The sequence below is a fragment of the Anthonomus grandis genome, chromosome 5, assembly GCF_022605725.1.
Source record: "Anthonomus grandis grandis chromosome 5, icAntGran1.3, whole genome shotgun sequence".
Classification (NCBI taxonomy): domain Eukaryota; kingdom Metazoa; phylum Arthropoda; class Insecta; order Coleoptera; family Curculionidae; genus Anthonomus; species Anthonomus grandis.
The window spans coordinates 6,740,862-6,761,076 of NC_065550.1; the positions used below are offsets into that span (position 1 = coordinate 6,740,862).

Genomic DNA, 20,215 nt, shown 5'->3' on the forward strand with positions numbered 1-20,215 from the left:
CTGGCTAGAAACTGAATATTGTAAAAATTCCAATGCTATTGCCTCAGCTATACATACTACGCTGAAAAATTTTGATTTTAGAGAAACTACAAACAAAATTTTACTTTTTGCCGATGGATGTGGGGGTCAAAATAAAAATAGCACCGTCATGGGGATGCTAGCATACTGGCTCTGTTATGAGGCACCAAAAACCATTGAAACTATCGAGTTTACATTTCCAATAGTTGGCCGTTCATTCATTCCCCCAGATAGGGTTTTTGGGTTGATCGAACGCGAAATTAAAAAAAAAAAGTGTGATAATCAATCGCCACGAATATGAGCAGATTATTCAAAATCATTCAAGGGTTCTTAGGCTAAGTCAAGACTGGACAATTCTTGATTGGAAAAACGCAGTGTACCAAGTAATAAAAAAGCCTGCCCAATGGCACTTCAAATTTAATTAAAGTAAACGCTTCGTATTTGCACGAGAAGGTAATAGCACTCTATTAAGAGGAGAAGTGCTCTATAAATCTGATTTGGGTGTGTTTAAGTCAGTTATAAAGAGAGGAAAAACCCTTTCTCGTTTAAAGCCTGAAGAAATTCCTACTGGAGTGCATTGCTTAAAAGGAGATAAGTCCTCTATTTTTAATTTACTAAAGAATCATTTTGGATTGGACTGGGCTAGCAATCCAGAATTGGAATTTTACAAGGATCTTCAGAACGCAGTTCATAATTACCAACAGAGAGGAGCTGAAGAAGACCAACAAAATGAAGAAAATGAAAATGATAATAATGTGGTCATTGACGAATATGAAGGACTTAGGATCTAACCTGTTTAAGGACTTTTGGTACTTTTTTGCGTTTTTCTAAAAAATAGGAATTTAGAGAAATAAATTTTGTTCTTGTAAATTATTTAGAATTTGTGTTGTTTTCTTTAATAAACTTTTTCACAAAACATAGTTTTTGGTATTATTATTCTTTACTTTCAATGCAAAACTGTGTAAATGATTTGCATTTTTGACAAATTCTAAATAATTTTCAAGAACAAAATATTATAGAGCACTTCTCCTCTTAATAGAGTGCTATTACCTTCTCGTGTAAATACGAAGCGTTTACTTTAATTAAATTTGAAGTGCCATTGGGCAGGCTTTTTTATTACTTGGTACACTGCGTTTTTCCAATCAAGAATTGTCCAGTCTTGACTTGAACCAGCCTAAGAACCCTTGAATGATTTTGAATAATCTGCTCATATTCTGTGTTCAAACATTATTTCCTTTTTTTTTATTTATAAATAAGTAATGATTTAAAAAGTCAACAAATCGAAAGAAATCGAAAGAATTTAGATAGACTCATCTACCAAACATTTTCCCAACTACATAACACTAAAAATATTTTTTTTACAGATTTTTGCGCTTCTTGAAAAATTGCTTCTATTGCAAATGTCGAGTTTTGCATTTAGTGTACTCAAATTACTGGACTAGATGCTATAATTATCAAAAGATTTGATGTATTATTGCGAACACTGTCTCCTGGTTTAGAGATAAATTTAAAAGAGCTTAAAAAATATTGCCAAGAAACTAGATTAACTACATTATTTAAGTCTTTATTCGTGGTATTACATGCCTACAACAATGTATAAACTTTTGGTGCATAGCACAGAGCTTATTAAGACTGCAATTGTTCCAATAGGTCAGCTTTCGGAAGAGACCTAGGAAGCTAGGAACATTGCCGTAGGTTACGGCATCACAACACCAGAAAACAGTCACGAATTGCCACGAATAACGACCTTCTTTCATTGTTAATTATAACATCTGATCCGATAATTAATAGTCTTCGAGAAATTCCCAAAAATATGTCGGAAAACTTTGCAAAGAAGTTTTAAATTTGATCATTTTACCAAAAATAGAGCAATCAGTCATAGACGCAAGTCTTGCAACCGAAAATGAGATTGATGATTTTATTACAAGTGATGATGACACCTCAGACTCTGAAGAATCCAATCAAGACCTGTAATATAGTTTTTAGTTTTATATTTTAATTGCTGCTGATGCTAAACCATTTGATTAAAAAATATTTTTTTCTTTTAAATTAATTAAATCTAAATATGCTCCGTATGATACACGGTAAACAATATAAATTTTAAGCAAAGCTTCTTGATAATTTAGGAAAGTAACTTTAATTTAATTTTTATTATAATATATTTCACCCTATACATATACGAGTAGGATATGTATACTTTAGGTTTTGTTTTTACCTTTAGATTCTTTCTTTTGTAGACTGTTTTTATACATTTTATAGTTGATTAAAACTGTATGTAAAGAATATGTACTCGTAATTGTCTTCAGCCAAATCTTAAGTAATTGGTACTTCTACAGGGTATATAAATATGTATGAAGAAGCTACCCCATTGACAAGCCAAGTACATTTTTAACTAGGCCGTCCGCAGTGGAGTTGAATATATCAGCGGACGAGTTATACATCGTTTTAACACTTTATAATATTGTACTAATATTGCATTTCGCTTTCAGCTTAGGTTGCATATCTTTTTATAGTTTAAATAAATAGTTAATATATAATATATATATATTTATATGTCTTATACCCGAATAAAAGTTTTGCATGACATAGTGCCTCAATGTATTAATAGGAATACATTGAGGCACTATGCACAAATGAAGATCAAATGAATCTTTTTTTAATTGTATATAAATTGCTTAAACAACAAATAAATTAAATAATTGTTTAAAGATAAAATGAGAATTGCCGTTTACGCTTGATTTCCACAGCATAAATATCGCCAAACTAACAAATGACGTCACACCCCGTATGGTGGCGTTTTGACGCGAATTTTACAAATTCCAATTTTATTATTTTAAGTAATATAACTTATACATATATAAAAAAATATATTGGAAAATTGTTTTGGATTTCATTTTTGTTATCGGATAGGCTTTTAAGAAAAAGGTCTTTCAATCTTTTATGCAAGAACTTGTGTGATTTATGAAGATATTTTTCAGAAAACCTTAATTTTTCTTGACCTGGCGTCTCCTAACAGCAAAATTAGGTATTTAAAAACTATTTTCAGCAAAACTATTTACCAGGAGAACCTGGTAACTTTAATTCACCAATTTTTTTCCCGAATGATTTTGGTTAAATGTTGTTGATATATACAACCTTCCCATCCATAATAAAATACTCTGTATATTTCAAATTTAAAAAGATTTAATATTGGAAAATAAACTTTAACAAATATGTATAGGCAGCTTAATAATAATTAATAACAATACTAGTTTACTCATATTAGTTTGTAAAATTTCAAAATTTAACATCTTATAGATTAGCACATATAGAAAAATATATAATTTTAAAAAATTTTGCAGATAGTCCAAGTATAAATTTTTTACTAATGTTAAAATTTATTTAATGATAGTATAAAATAATAATATAATGAAATACAATAACATAAAAGCAAATAACAAAACTATAACATAAAGACTAAATAAATAATATTAAAATACTTCACTTGTTGCTTCAAAATCCGGTGTATCTTCATTCACTTCTTGGTAATCTTTTTCTAAAGCGGCCAAATCTTCTCGAGCTTCAGTAAATTCACCTTCTTCCATGCCTTCTCCAACATACCTTAAATATAAAGAATATGACTCACAATAAATCTAAAGTAATCATATTGCAGCATGTCACTTTATACGAATAAAATTTAAACTTTTCTTCCCAGCCAAGGTGAAAAATAGTATAGGTACGATTGGGCTGGGGCGCTTGCTTTAAAGCGTTGGGAAAATTAGAGGCGTTCTTGAGCGCTTTTCCTCCTCTATAATTATTTATTGAAAATTTTTCTCAAAGACTTTTATTTTTATTAAAACTCGCATCGGCAGTTTTGTTGGCTTTCAGTACAGGGAGGTAATGATATCACCTGCTTTTTTCCCACGGGTTTGTAGCAGCCCAAACCCAATCATACGTACACTATTTACTTTATTACTACATTTTCAATCTATAAATGTGTACATACGTATTATGAAAATTACTTTAGTTATCTCTGTTTGTAATCAACATCATCATCTAATTGTAGACAACTTAAATATTAAGTAAAAAGACAAAAATATTTACCAATGAACAAACGCCCTTTTTGCATACATCTTGTCAAATTTATAATTGAGTTTAGACCATGCTTCAGCGATTGCTGTTGTGTTAGACATCATACAAACAGCTCGACCAACCTAAAAAGGTAAAACTTTGAACGCTTTTTCTATCAAAATTAATTATTTATGGAAATCTATAATTTAGCGAAAAATTAATGTTTTGAATTGTTATAAAGTAATGCCATATGACATTACTTATCTAGCAGAAACACCTATAACGGAGAAAATCGGGAAATGGAGAGTCGGCGATTTAAATGGTATGGACCATTAAAACGCAAGGAAAATGATCGATGACCCAAAAAGATATAATGATAGAATGGCAACCACAATTCAGGCGAAAGCGCGGAAGATCATCAGAAGACTGCTTAAGATAAAGAAAAAAGGACATGGACAGCAGAGAATTAAAAGAGGAAGATTATCAGGATAGAGAGGTACGGAGAAGAGCATGGGATAGATTGCGCTAAAAACTCACTTGATATGTTATAGTATTCTTACGATAGAAAAATATTCAATTGCAAATATTTAAAAAACAACAAAATATCGGAATAGGTATCATTATACAAAATTACCTTATTTTTAATGCTAAATACGATTAGATTATAAAAATTAGGGTTCGTATTTGAAAAAGTCAGTTTAGACAGTTTATTCAAATTCATTTATATTTTTTTTTGACAATCCTGTATTAATAATTATCGAAATTTCATATAAAGTCTATTAAAATTGGTTCCACTCTATAAGGAATCCAAAATATAATGATAAAGGTTTCCCTATAGTATAAATTGATCACTATTTTAGGGTCTGCAAACGTCATTTTTAAAAAAACTTACATATGTTAAAACGTTAAGACTTAGAGGACATTATACAAAAAGTATTTAGATTCTGATGTAGGGACAATTCAAAAATTTAATAATTCATAGGGAGTTCTATTTAATATAACAAAGTTGACACCTACTTCCGGTATAACCGGAAGTGTCACCATCTTAAAAAAAAATTAGTTGAGTTGTTCTCATCGACTTACTATCAAATTTTCTTAGTATACTATCAAATTTTCAGATTTTTCTTTATTATAGTTTTCCCACAGACGATTAATGCGGTTCCTGAAGACTCAACCTGTATGTCTTTTAACTGTTCTAATATACGTAAAAACCAATTTCATTAGTTACACAATGAAATTTTAAATATTGTAAGAACCGAAAATAAATATATTAATTAAACGGTTTGAATTTAAACATCATTTTCACATTTCATACAGTAATTGATCACTTTCCAATATCCGGAAATGGCATTTCGGGAAGAGATTATTTAAGATTAAGACATTATTTAGGAAAAATATCAATTATTTCTATTTTTAGAAGCCTAGAAACATCATTAAGCATGTTCAATTTAAAAGCTTTACATCTCCTGTGTTATAAACTGATGCGTTCAGGTGCGTTTATTGCAAAAACAGTAGTTTCCAAATATTGGTCTTGAATAAACTGTTTTACGTGTTCTCATAAACATAAAAATCGAGCGGGCTTAAGTCTGAAAATGTAGAGACCATTTTACTAGGCTGCTCTGACCTCCTCAATTGATAATGACTATATTCGCAGTGTTTTTAAATTTTTCATATACGTGGGTTTGTAGGTTTTTAGATTTGTAACGCAGTGGGCAGCTAGAAACTGTTATGCACGTAGGCCGCCTAATAGAGCCGTCGTGCTTCACCGAGGATTTCCAGACGCCAATAGCCTTGGAAAAACCAATGAGGCTTTCTGGTTTGAATGACTTAAAGTCGCTCGGTACACTGTAGATGTTACTCAAGAATTTGAAGCTAGTGCGCGTAAGTGCTGGGCACTCCCCGATAACGTGGTCTATTTGAGTTGTGTCCTCCTCCGAACACCACCGGCATTCCAGGTTGTCCGCAATGCCGATGGTGTGGTTATGGCGCCTTAAATGCCAGTGTCCGGTTAAAAGGCCCTTCACTAGTATTCTCGTAAGATAGGCAGAGGACTGGTCTATGTGTGCTTGTGCTAGCCTCTCTCATGACAGGTGATTTCGTTCATCTTAGGAGGTACCACTTTTCCAGCTAATTCTTTATTGATGCTGCTACATATTTAGCTATACCGATTAAGGGTTCAGGCTTCACCGACCATTTTGCAGATCCCAGTCTAGGTCTATTATTGTTCATTCCGGATTCTCTTTGCCTGCAATGTAGGTTATAAAACATTTGTAAAGCACAGTATCAGGTGCCATACAGTCACTGCCCATCAGAAGGAGAGAGCACTCCTGTATGGCCTGTGACCAGATTTTTGCATGACTAGTTCATCAGCTTAGGTTTACCAAGGACATGTAGCCCATACGCAGTTCTTATTGCCTCGAATTACACCACCAGGTCCAGTTACGGAAGGCTCAATAGAGTCTCTAGCGCTCTAGTTGGGGGCCCGTCGTTAGAGCCCGTTATGAGTTATGCTGAGACATGCTAAAAACTTGACTCTATCCAGTTGAGCACGGATCTTTGCTTTCTCTGTATATGGCCACAAAACCATAAACCATACAGTGAAGGATCTTAGAGGACGTGGTGTTGCCGAAAGACCATCTGCAGATGGCCTTCTTAATTCTGATGTCTGCGTAATCGTACCAGGAGAGTTTGGGTTCTAATGTCATTCCCAGAAATCGAACTGTCCTGGAATATTATAAGTGCACTCCACCCAGAGACCCAACAGGTGGTTTGCCAAAGTTCCGTCTCCTCGTGAATAGTAGGAGCTCAGCTTTTTTGGGGTTGATCCTGAGACCATCCAAGAGACACCGTTTATGTACTACAACCAGGGTGCCTATCATCAAAATCTTGTGTATTTCCTGATTAATATATACGTATTATATTAATATAATAATATATTCGTAAAAGAGGACATTAAAAGAATATATATAAATAAGGATCGATCCATAATGCAATACACTTTTAAAAATTGTATATAGATATTTAGTTAAAAAATATTAGATAAATAAAAGAATTGAATAAATATTTAATTAAAATAATAAATAATTTAAAAAATCACAGCAAAAAACTAAAATTTTGTTACACCTTTAAATTCGATGAGAGGGTAAAAGAATAAGAAATACAACATATATCTCAGAGACACGAGCTTTTTCAGAGAATGAAGGAATGTAAGCAACCCCCAAATAGTGTAAAAAATCATAGAAATTCATAGAAAATCATAGATGAATGTACTATATGTGCCCAGCGCTTCCGGCCGAAGGCCATCATCAGGGCTAGGCGAAAAGGATAGGCAAGATGTATGGTAGGCGAAGTACGACTTAGTTGGTGCACAAAAGCCATTTATGTAACGATGGTCTACCATTTTTCGTTGTTTTTATTTTACTAGTCGTCCTTTTGACATAGTCATAGCCCTGATGATAACCTACGACCGAAAGCGTGTGGCAGATACATTATTTTATTTTGACTTTCCTGATAATCAGTTATTTTGTTAAGTTCTTTATATTTATAGAATATTGCTAATATAGCTGAGGAACTAATAGGAAAAACATGGAATTACACCTCTGTAAATGTAGATGTTATTTATTCGGATTTTATCACTAACATTCAGACAGCCTTAGATAAACTTGTACCAAAAATGAAAATTAATCCTAAAAAAACGTGGATAAATTAAGATGTAAAACAGTTACAGGAAAAAAGAGACAAGGCCTATAAAATATTCTCTATTACAAAACAGGAAGCAGATTGGGAAAACTTTAAGAAATATAGAAATGAGGTTGTATCTGTGATAAGAAAAAATAAAAAACGGTACTACGAACAAAATATTGACAACTGCAAAGGGAACAGTAAAAAAATGTGGAGAGTTTTAAAGGACTTAGTCGGAACAAAAAAGCAGGGCAGTGAGCGGTTTACTGAGCTAAATTTTGAAAATTACAACGGCTTATTAGAAGAAAACTTTAACAACTTTTTTTTGGACTCTTTGAATGAAGTTTCTGAAAGTATAGAGGATAGAGACTGGGAGGCGCCAGACCTAAATATTAAATCAAAACTCTCTCAATTTAAAACAATTAATATTTCACAGTTGAAATTGTATATGGTTTAAAAAACAAAGGCTCAAGTGATGATTGTTTAAATGTTAAATTGGTAAAACAACTCTTTGACGTGATTGGATATCCTCTACTATATTTAATTAACACTTCAATAGTCACTGGGAAGGTACCTTATGACCTAAAAACTAGCGTTGTAATTCCAATCCCCAAAGTGAATAAACCAACTGTTCCTTCGGAGGTTAGACCTGTAAATCTTTTACCAACTGTAGATAAGATCTTAGAGACTATAATTTGTAATCAATTGAGGGATTATCTTGAGAAAAATCATTTGTTGATTGAGGGACAATCAGGATTCAGAAGTCAACATTCCTGCGAATCTGCAATCCAGTATGTATGTACAAATTGGAGAGAGAAAATGAACAATGGTGAAATAATTCTTGGTGTATTCGTAGATCTTAAGCGTGCGTTCGAAACCATTGATCGTAGAATTCTTTTAAAGAAAATGAGGCTTTATGGTATTGATGATTATGCTCTAAGTTGGATTGATAATTATCTAAAGGACAGGTTTCTCAAGTCTCAGTCATCTCAAAAAAAGGAAAGTGTACTGGGTGTACCCCAGGGAAGTGTTTCGGGGCCCTTATTGTTTATTCTTTATATAAATGACCTGAATAGGATATTAAATAGATGTTTTATACATTTATTTGCAGACGATACCCTCATATCCGTCTCTGGAAAAGATTATTTAGAAATTGTAAATATATTAAATAGTGAGCTTAATGTGTTGTATGATTGGTTATGTAAAAATAGATTAAAACTGAATTCTTTAAAGACTAAATGTATGGTAGTAGGATCAGTAACAAAATGTAAATATTTTTTCGATTTAGGATTGTCTTTGTTCATAAATGGTTCACCTATAGAGTTTGTAACTGAAATTAAATATTTAGGTGTAATCCTTGATCCGCAATTAAATTTTTCAAGTCATGTAAATTATTTATGTAAGAAAATAGGAAAAAAAGTAGGGTTTTTTAATAGAATATCGTATGTTGTTTCTAAATGGTCAAAAATGTTATTTACAAAACTATAATTTTACCTCACTTCACGTATTGTAGTTCATTATTGATTTCTTGCAACAAAGAAGAGATACAAAAATTACAAATACAGCAAAATGAAATAATGCGTGTATTATTGAATTGTAGCAAATATGTGCCGACTAAAGACATGTTAAATTCTTTAAATTGGTTAAATGTTGAGCAAAACATAAAAAAGGCATATCTTTCTATCGTATATAAAATTGAAAATAACTTATTGCCAGGGTATCTCAACGTTTATTTAAAAAGAAGAGTACAATTCCATAACTATAACATTAGATCTAAGCAAAACTTTAACATTAGGCAGGTAACGACATCCGCGTTACAAAAAACTTTGTTTTACGAGGGACTGTGCATGTTTAATAAGTTGCCTGAGGAGGTAAAGAATGCACCAAGTGTGCATATGTTTAATAGGGGACTATTTGTTTATTTACGCAATCAAAATTGATTTTTTGTTTTCTGTTAATTAGATATAAGTAGCCAAGTGCTAAAATAAAAAAAAAAAGATTATTTCATTTCATTTCATATTGATCTTTCAACGAGCTTATTGCACAATACAAAATTAACTTAATATAAATTAAAATAATTCTTTTTAACCATTTCCAAAAGACTGGTTGGTTCACAAAAAAGCCCAAATTGGCTTCCTGATTAGCGAGATTAGCACATCTTGTCAGAAAAAAGTTTTGTCTATAGCTAGTTCGATGAAAGGGAGAACTTGGATGACGTTGACCTGGTTTGCCTAAGTAATGTACGAAGATCGAAGTTAGATAAAAGAGATAGAGAGTTAACGGTATCACGTGAACGGACAAAATCTGACAAGAGCACAATAAAGGGCCTTAATGGCTTGAAGGTCGAGAAAATCATGACAACATCTTCTAACAAAACCAAGCATCTGAAGTGATTTAGGTACTATTGAGTTAATGTGAGGTACAAATGAGAATTGAGTATCAAGGTCATGAATCTGTGACAGGAAACTTGAAAGAATATTATTGATCTGATAGGGAAAATTAATACGGTTTCTTCCAGTACCAAACATAATCCAAATTACATTTTGAGACATTTAGCTCTATGCCATTTACGTTACACCACTCAATATTATCAATAATGCTTATTACCTTAGACTTAGAACATTGAAAGGTTAGAATTAGCATTCCCGTGGAACTACGGGCAGTTTGCTTGCTTGCAACATCTCTCATGCAATGATGGGCAATGCTTGTGTAGAAAGGGCAAAAAACACTTTATAATATCATAAAAATTTGTCACTTATTTTGATAGGCACAAAACAATACTACTACCCCTCTGTTTAGGATTAATATTGATTTAACCCCGTAAAATAAATTATCCGTTTCGATTAGTACTGATATATTGTAAAACATAGATATTGTTACAAATATTTAAAACATTATTTTTGCGCATGCCAAAAAAACTCCACAGTACTTCATACGGCAAAGGGCCGTATGAAGCCATATCAGGTGAGTGGAGTTTCTCGTTTTTTTTCTTTTAATTCAATGCAATATCGAGTTACCGCATATTTAAATACCTTATCATACAGTCCACTTATTTCCCAAAATACAAAATACCGTCTTTAATAAAATATGAAGCATTTTTTTAAAATAAATATGATAAGATACGCTATAAAGAAGTTAATATTCAAAGTTAAATGAATGCAGATAACGTATATTAGAGAAAAAGGCAACGACATCGATCATTATTATAGATTTTTTGATAAGTTTTTCTTTATAGTATCGGTATTTATTCATGAAAAGATCTACTATCGTACCTAATTGGTTTTCTTCTGAATTGCTTGTCTTACAAAAAGAGAAAGTTGCATACAAAATACATTAGATTTGGGTCACATGTAAAATATCTTGAGTTTTATAAGATAAGATCCGAATGTAAAAGAAAGAAAGAAGTTTATTGGTCCCAATTTATATTCAATGCTGATTTAGAGTTTAAAAATAATCCTAATTATTTCTGGAAGTATGTTCGAGACTTTAAATCTACTCAGAATCTTCCTCACTCCTTGTCTTATAATGAAGAATCTGCAGATGATGGCAAATCCATTGTTAATTTGTTGAAAACTTACTTTGAAGCTGTCTATGTAACGATCAGCAATGGGAATATTGGAATTAATGTAAATCCACATAAAATATAAAACAAGTAATTTGCATCAATTTTGGTTCAGGACATTTTTCATAACGTTTGCCGCTTGCCTAATAGATATACCTAGGTTAAGCCTCTTCAGATTTTGTTCAATACGTCATAAAAAACTTCTGTATTTCCCGACAGATGGAAAATAGTTTTGTAATATCTGTTTTTAAGAATGGGAAAAGGACTGAAGTCAAAAACTATATATGCATTCAGCCTTCTATTTCCAAACTCTTTGATAGCTTGGTAAGTGATCAATTGAGGTGGGTGCAAATGCCGAAATTTAGTCAAAATGCATCAGCATGGCTTTTTTTCTAATCGATCGACAGTCACAAATTTGTTGTTATATCAGAATAGGCTAATCCGTGCCTTGGAGGATTTTAAACAGGTTGGTCCAATTTATACAGATTTTTCAAAGGCCTTCGATCGAGTTGATCATGAAGTTTTTCTGAGTAGGTTGTTTGATTTGGGTTTTGGTGCGGCTACGCTCGGTTGGATGGCTAGTTTTCTTATCATCAGCAAAGGGTGATAATAAGTTCTTGGTGGTCTGAAGCAATTACTGCTACATTAGAGGTACCCCAAGGGGGACACTGTTCTCCAATTTTCTTTAATTTATTTGAAAATAGTATCTTTAATTACTTTCAGAACAGTTTGCTTTGGTTCTCGCCGATAACTGGGATCACTTTAGCAGGAAGACTTAGATAGACTTGCTGATTGGTGTAAAGATAGTAAGCTTAGTCTGAATGTGTCAAAGTGCTGTTTTATTAGCTTTTATAAGAGGCTCAGAGAACATACTACTTCTTATCTTATTGATGGGAAACAGTTAAAATATGTAACCAAAGTAAGATATTTGAGGGTCATTTTTCAAGAAAATGTATCTCTCAATGAACATCTGAACGAAATTACATTTAAATCATCAAAAATGGTTGGATTTGTTCTCAGGCACTGTAAGAATTTTTCATTAGATACTATAAAGGGTGTCTATGGCTCGCTGGTTCGTTCTAAGCTCGAATATACCTTCATAGTTTGGTCACCTTATCAGGCACTACACACAACTTGTATGTGCAAAGAGTTCAGAATTCAGGATGTGTTTGTTTATTGCTGATCATGATTAATTGATTTGATGATAAATAATTAAGTTTTAATTTACAATATAAATTTAATTAGGGTATACAAAATTCCTTGTAACAAATGTGACAAAAGTTATGTCAGACAAACTGGTAGATATCTCGAAGAACGTATTACGGAACACAAAAGAGATCTTCCAAGGAAAAATTTTATTCATCCTACAGTAATAGTTGAACATGTTAGGGAACTGGATCATTCTTTCGATTTTTATAACATACATATGGGACCAACAAAAATTCTTAATTAAATGCAACGTAAGTGAAATCCTACATATTAAAAAACATAAGACTGTCAATTTTAGACGTGATCCTGAAAACCTAAGTTCTGCACATTCAAATCTAATTTATAAATTACCTACTTAAATACCGCAATCAAGCAACAACACTCTATTCTTAAAATATTAAACCATATCTATTATCAATTTTTCAGATTTTAATTGTAATCCCTCCTCTAGTTAACCGCCTTTTATTTTTATCTATGTTTTTATTCCCATGATATGTATTTTTTTTTATTTGACGAGCGAGAACTACGACTTTGGTAAGTGTTTTTCGAAGTTTTCCTTTTTTAAATAATTTTTTTCTGTTTTTTAAATAAATGATTGATTGTTGGTAGAAATTACTTAAAACATGTTGATTTATTTGTTTTTAGAATAATACAATATTACGAAACATTAAAACAAATTAAAAATTTTAAAAAGAAATTATATATAAAATGCTAAGTGCTCCTTCTTAGACCAACACTATTTTAGAAGTTTAAAATCGATTTAATCCGTAAATATGAATGAAAATTATTGCGGACAGAACTTATCTGTAAAAATTTCGATTTCCTATTTTGATTCCGTTGCTTTCTATTAAAAAGAAACTATTTTTAATTTTAAGTAACTTACGTGGGCTAAATCTCCTTCAGGTACAACTGTAGGGGGTTGGTAGTTAATGCCCACTTTAAATCCTGTAGGACACCAGTCGACAAATTGAATACTTTTTCTGTTTTTTATTACGGAAATAGCACTATTTACGTCTTTTGGTACGACATCTCCTCGATACAGTAAACAACATGCCATATATTTTCCTTTTCGTGGATCACATTTAACCATCTTTAAAATAAAAAAAAAACTTATTTTTGTGTTTTAAGGGATGTCAAAATGGTGGAATCTGATCACTCAAATTTAAAAGCTGGCTGTCGAAAATTTAATATACCTTATAATTTTTGACTTTGAGTTTAATTTATTGAATTGATTATGTTTGACTGGATAGAAGAAATCCACCATTTTTATGCTACGAAACTAATTTTTATTTTTATTGTACTTACTTGATTCGCAGGTTCAAAAGCAGCGTTTGTAATTTCTCCCACTGTAAACTGTTCATGAAAAGCCTTTTCAGCCGATATTATTGGCGCGTAGGAGACAAGTGGAAAATGAATTCTGGGGAATGGAACAAGATTTGTTTGGAATTCCGTAAGGTCTACGTTCATGGAACCATCAAATCTAAAACACAAACTGAAATTTTATAGCGTGTACTCAAATTATTTTATTTTAAAACGGATATCCCTAGATTATTTTAATATGGATGATAAATGATCACAAATCTTCTTAACCGTTCCAAAAAAGAAGAATAGTACAAACCTATCTATAAAAAGAACATAGTATCTCAAATTCGAATTTTCGAGGACGTGATATCAGAAACCCTAAAAGATATACGGTCAGTTAGATTATGGCTGAATATTTTTAGAGAAATCCAAAAAAAAAGATTGTCAGCATCCAATTCAATACAATGTTCGTAAAAAATGAGGTTCCTTCAGAAAAAAAACTACAGAATTATGAATCATGGTATGTTACTGTGTAGTTTAAGACAGTTAGTGTTAGATTACACTCTATTTGATTAGGGATTACGTCGGGTGTTAGACTTGTAGACAGAAAAAGAAAGTCGTATAATTGGTTACGAGAAATTAATTTATTCTCCTAAACTTCAACTGGTTAATCGCGGCAATCTCTGATTTTACACTTTACTTTATATACAACTATTTATATTTTATGGATTTTTATAAAAGAGCGCGGAGCCCTGTACATGTCTAATATGCAACCACCTGGTCGAACATCCCGCAAAGACTACACTCCAACCATAGAGTAATTAAAAATATGTAATTTAATATTCATTTCTCTATGACTCCAACGACTGTTTTAAAGGCGAAAACCGAAATTCAGACTCGTTACAACCATTATTTTTTGCATGCCCTACTTCCTTTTTATTACAGGCGGCTCGAACTTATCGCAGGAACAGTTCCTTTGACGGCGCGTATTTTTCAGCACTTTCCGGGTACGAAGCCATAAATCACGAGCACTTCTGCCGAATTAGGGGAATGTCGAGTGATACAAAATGGTATGAGGTATTTAAAACCGTGGGTATGGCGAGCTAACTATCGAAATATAAAAGTCTCCTAACAGTTAGAGACTATAAATAAAAGGATATATTTTATGTTAAGGGGTACTTGACATTTATTGCAAGGTGCAAGATCTAAGCGGTTCATTAAATGGCCATCTGGTATACCTAATTTTGAGGTGATAAGTAGCAAGGCTAGCCTAGGTAAGTTATTTAGGGTAGAGCTTAAAAATTAAACACTTTCACTAAAATACTTCACTTTATGAAGTGTAATACGTTTCATATGATGTACATTTCATGTACATTTTCATTTGACGTACAAACTCTATAGAATTTGTTTGTTGGAGGGAGATCTTACTCAAGCTGCCAATGGGGTCCGATCTTTATGTTTTGAGAATAACACAAGATCCTTTTGTCAATATATGAAGTTTGTGGGTAACGAAGAAGGCGGAGGATAATTCTGTTCCTAGAGACTCGCAGACTCGAGCTTTTGCATTGGCACTAATGACCACATGGCTAAATATCCGAAGAATAAGCAGTGATCATTTTTTCCTGGTTGTACTTTATATTTAGGATCAAATTAAGGGGGATAAAAGCATTTAAGATAGTGATTAAGTTTAGGGAGTCTAGGCACAGATGTAAATAGCTCCGCAGTATATAGTACAGTAAATAGCTCCGCAGTATATAGTGCGGAGCTATTTACATCTGTGGTCTAGGCCATATGACTTAGTTTTTTATATGAAGCAAAACTTAGATCAGCAACACGTGTAAAAAATAGGTTTATTTCGAAGCCTAAAAATATCCAAGATTCCAAGTCTTTTGATACTAAATCAAACTTGCTATTACGCCCCACGAATTATATAAGTAGTTGAAACGTTACTTATTTTCCATTTCACTTGGATTAGTTTTTTGTTAACTCTAGAACTAAAAGAATGCAAATTCTTATTCTATCGATTAGGAATGAGACTGACGGAAAGTTTCAAGTGAACTGAAATAAACCTAACTGAAGGTGCTCAGCTAAAAAAAGAGAGCTAGTATAGGGAATGCGATACGACAGGAAAGAAAGCGGACTTGTGTAGGAGCGGCTTCGTAACTCATTACTTGAGGAAGGCGCTTACTCAGACAACTCTGGTTTTGCTGGTGTAAGCAATGTCGATGCAAATGATGCAAAGTTTGAAAAATTATGAGAGAATTACGCCAGGTTTTAAGAAACGGATTTCAAAAAACAAGAAGGAATTAAAGGAAGAATTTCTATAACTGATGAAAAACAGGATCCAGGAAGCTCAAAACAGAATTGCAACATTTGACGTCAACACTTTCGATGAGCTGCCCTGTAGACCTTCTTCGTTCTTGTGAACTTCATTTCACTTGAACGGAGCCCCCGCCTTAAATCGTCTCAATTTAATAGTACTACACCATGTAATATTTATCAGATTTAGTTTGAAGCAACTGCAAAAGCAAACGGTTGGTCACCCAGGGAAAAGGCGACTGCCCTTACGTTGGCACCGGGAGGAGATACTGCTGCCATCCTGAGAATGTCTCCCGATAATTAAGAAGTCTACGACCACCTGGTAAGGCATTTGGAGATGCATGATGGCCATCACATTTGGAACATGTCTACTACGCGCAGTTGAAAAATCGGGCCAAAAGTTTCGGGAATTTGAAGCCAATATTGTACGTTTGGCTCAACTGGCATACCAGATGTTCAAAAATAGATCGAAATACTATATAAAAAACTAAGAGAGAGATCCAGACAGTCCTAACCTGCATAAAAGAAGGGAAGAAGCCAACTTGGGAAGAAGTTGCCAAGCATTTTCCCAATGTCAATTCATATTGCATATTGGGCACAATAGAATTCCCTAATTTTTGAAGATGAACTCTTTCCGCAGAACATAGTTGACCACTACGGCAAGGAGGAAAATAGACGAATCGTTATGCCTAAATGTCGGATTTTGGAGTTGCTAGAGGATATCCATGCAGGTGTTTAGTCGGGCAATAGTAAGGGAGACGTAAGGGACTGGTGCAGGAAGTACAGGAACTGCTAAGAGTATAACTCATAAACTCTATGATCCATTCCTGGAGATCGTTTGTGCTGCAAGTAATAGGCTGCAGAAAAAGTCCCTTGAAAGGATTGCTTGTGTGTATCACTAGTGAATATCACTACGTGAATCAGAAGCAGGGCATAAGTACACCGTGTTCGTTATGGATTACTACAATAAATGGGTTGAGGCATAATCTTTACCAAACCAGGAAGACTACTATAGTTGACGCCTTAATAAAAGAATGAATTTGTCAATTTGATGTACCTTTGGTACCTTGGAATGTACCTACATTCAGACCGAAAACGAAATTTTTAATCCAGCTTTTTCAGAACATCTGTAAGATGCTTGGAATTAAGAAAACGAGGACTACTGCATTATACCCGCAGTCAGTTGGTATGGTGGAACGAATCTATTAATCGGTATTTCGCCAAAATAGTCTCGAGCTACCAAAAAGATTGGGATAGCTTTCTTCATTTATTCCTGCTGGTTTATCGTTTGGCCCTCCATAAAAGCATAGGAGAGTCTCTGACTGCAGAAGAAAAATCCATATGCGGGCAATCAAACTTCAAAGCACAAATCAGATTGCATAAGATCTGAAGTTTGATTGCTCGCCAGGAACTGATGTCAGTGACCTGCGTAGAAGAAGGAATATCATTCTTAATCAAGATGCTAGCGATCGGATGAGGGATGCATATGCTGTCAACACCAGTAGGTACAGGTACAACAATGGTGATTTGGTTCAGCTTTATTACTCTTCTTGTTATGCACTGTTTTCTTCCGGGCTAGAAGTATGGCTCTTGCCGGTCCCTTGACTTGTTATTTATTAAGAATTAAGGCGCATATCTTTTGTTCTCTTGGACGCAGAGATGCGATCGAGATGCTTTAGTTTATAAGTTTCGGAGTATAGGAATTGACTGTCGAAATGTGGAAAGGTGGGTTATATTTATTGGTTTGGTTCGCTCTGAGATTGATCGCTCGCCCGTGCGGAGGCCACGCCCCCCAAATCGAAAGCTGTTGATCCGTTACCTTAGATCAAGCGGCGGAGTGAACATTTAGCCGTTTTGTTTTGAGCGTTGTTTGGCTTTTGTTGTTTAGTTTTAGGATTGATGTGGATGAGGTAGTATGTAAAAAAAAAAGAAAAGTCAGCTTGTGCTTTGTTGGGATGTTTCGCACTGTTTTGAGGGTTTAGTTTAACAAAAAATGCCTCTCCAGGGACGGTTTTCCCTCAATTTAAGTAAAAATCTTTTCATCATTCTCGAGGGACCTGACCCGTTCTTTGAACTGTGTATGTTTTTTACTATGAACTCCTCTATAGTCTCCATGCGGCAGTTCTCTCTTATATCGATGTTTCTAACATATCTGGGTGAATTTGTTATTAATCTTAAAGTTTTATTTTGGAAACGCTCGAGTTTTATGAGGTTGGTTTTTGTTAAGTTTGTGAGCACGCAATAGCCATAGAGGAGTTGGGTCTGATGATTTACTATAAAGCAAGAGTTTATTCTCGATAGACATCTTACTCTTTGGACTCAAGAAGGAGTTTAAACCCTGGATCAGGCCATTGCACTGATTCAGCTGATTTTTACCGTAACTAAAATTATTTTTGGTGTCGAAGAAGACTCCCAGGTAGGGAATCTCGCTCTTCCAAATGACTTCCGTGCCCAACACCAGCAGGTTTGGAATTTCGCGGTTTACTTTTTTGGTAATTAGGATTGCTTTTGTCCTGCTTTCATTGATCTTTATCTTCCTTTTTTGTGCCCATAACGAAAGTTTTTCTATGTGGCTCTGTACATAGGCACTTGTCCAACAAGTATTTGCAGCTGGCAAAAACACAGGTGTCATCGGCGAATAACGCCAGTTGTCAATAGTGATCATTTCTCGGTATATCCGCCTGGTAAATATTAAACAAAGTTGGTAATAGTGGGGAGCCCTGTGGCACTCCCGCTCTTATTATTCTATATGGTAATATTTTATTTTCAATCTTGACAGTAAATGCTCTCCCTTTTAGGAAGCTTTATGTGATAATTTTACTATACCGGCGCATATACCGAATTTTCACATTTTGTGAATCAATCCGCCATGCCACAGCCGATCGAACGCTTTCTAGATGTGCGTGATCATGGCGTATTAAGTTGAATGAGTCCACTAAACTCTGTTGAATTCTCCAAAGCTGCATTTCTATTAAGTGACTCCGCACACAGCCGTGTTGTTCTTTGGGGATGATCTTAAAATCTTCTGTTTTCTCTCTTAGCCTGTTTAGTACCGCTTTTTCAAAGATTTTGCCGATTGTTGGTAACAGGCTGAGGCTTTATTACCCTAAGAGACGGAAGATTCTATCATAGAGACTTCAAACATCCTTAAAAGGAGGAATCAACGATGTTCTATACAAGATATGAAATCTTTCGAGAGGCAAAGCTAAAGTCATTCACTTTAACCGATTGGCTCCTTAATATGGCAATCACGAAGACGCTGAGCTGTGGCAAATCCAACCAGAGTAGGATTAAAGATTCGATTAATTTATGGCCCACCATTCTACTGGCCGAAAGAGTCGGTACAGCATGACTTGGAAAGTGTAGCAAGATCTGTTTACTGCTCCAGCTGAATATACTCTAGCACATTGTGCGGCTAAGGATTTGCAATTGTGTAGAGGAAAAGCAAAAAAAGAGCGATAACTAATGAAGAGACTGGTAGAAAGATTTTCTACCTGAATACAAAAGAGGCGTCACATCAGAAGCCAAACTTTAAGGACCTTTGGGACGCTTTGTCTCTAAGGTTGGTAGTGTTTTTCGTTATTTCGAAATCATTGCGGTGACACCGCAATGCGAACATACCACACGACATGGTGTAGCGAATATATAAGAAACCCTCGCCTCCAGGAGGCCAGTTCAAGTCGGACTATTAGCGCGACTTTTGAAATCGATTTAGTAGTAATTAAATACAGTGTAAAAAAATATTTTTAGTAGATCTAAGTGATCGTGTTTAGTGTCTACTTGTAAATTAAATTAGTTGTCTTAGTTTACACCTTAACGAATATTAAAAATGTTGCAATAATCTACAATCACTAAGAGTTCCCACCAAAATTATACATCAAAAGCAATCGTGATGAATTTTATTAATTTGAAAATTCTCTTCATAGTATAGAACATGTTTCTTTAACATTTGGGGATTTAGTCAATATCCTATTATAGTATTATATAATTTCCTTGGCAGCTTCTATAGTCTTATAAACTTTTCTGCAAATTTGTACGTAAACAGGAGGAAAGGTCAGCACCTTTCGAGAATTT

General features: G+C 33.8%; 1 protein-coding gene across 1 annotated transcript in view; it reads right to left on the reverse strand.

Annotated features, from left to right (window-relative positions):
- Nucleotides 1-3,188: 3,188 nt before the first annotated feature.
- The window catches only part of LOC126736433 (tubulin alpha-8 chain-like), a 45,845-nt gene continuing 28,818 nt past the window's right edge, over nucleotides 3,189-20,215 (reverse strand). The window contains exons 5-8 of the mRNA XM_050440770.1: nucleotides 13,826-14,000; nucleotides 13,404-13,610; nucleotides 4,102-4,211; nucleotides 3,189-3,618 (exon numbers count right to left, since the gene is read on the reverse strand). Of these exons, the coding sequence (XP_050296727.1) occupies nucleotides 3,489-3,618; nucleotides 4,102-4,211; nucleotides 13,404-13,610; nucleotides 13,826-14,000 (622 nt within the window). The 3' untranslated portion in view covers nucleotides 3,189-3,488. The remainder of the gene's footprint in view (nucleotides 3,619-4,101; nucleotides 4,212-13,403; nucleotides 13,611-13,825; nucleotides 14,001-20,215) is intronic.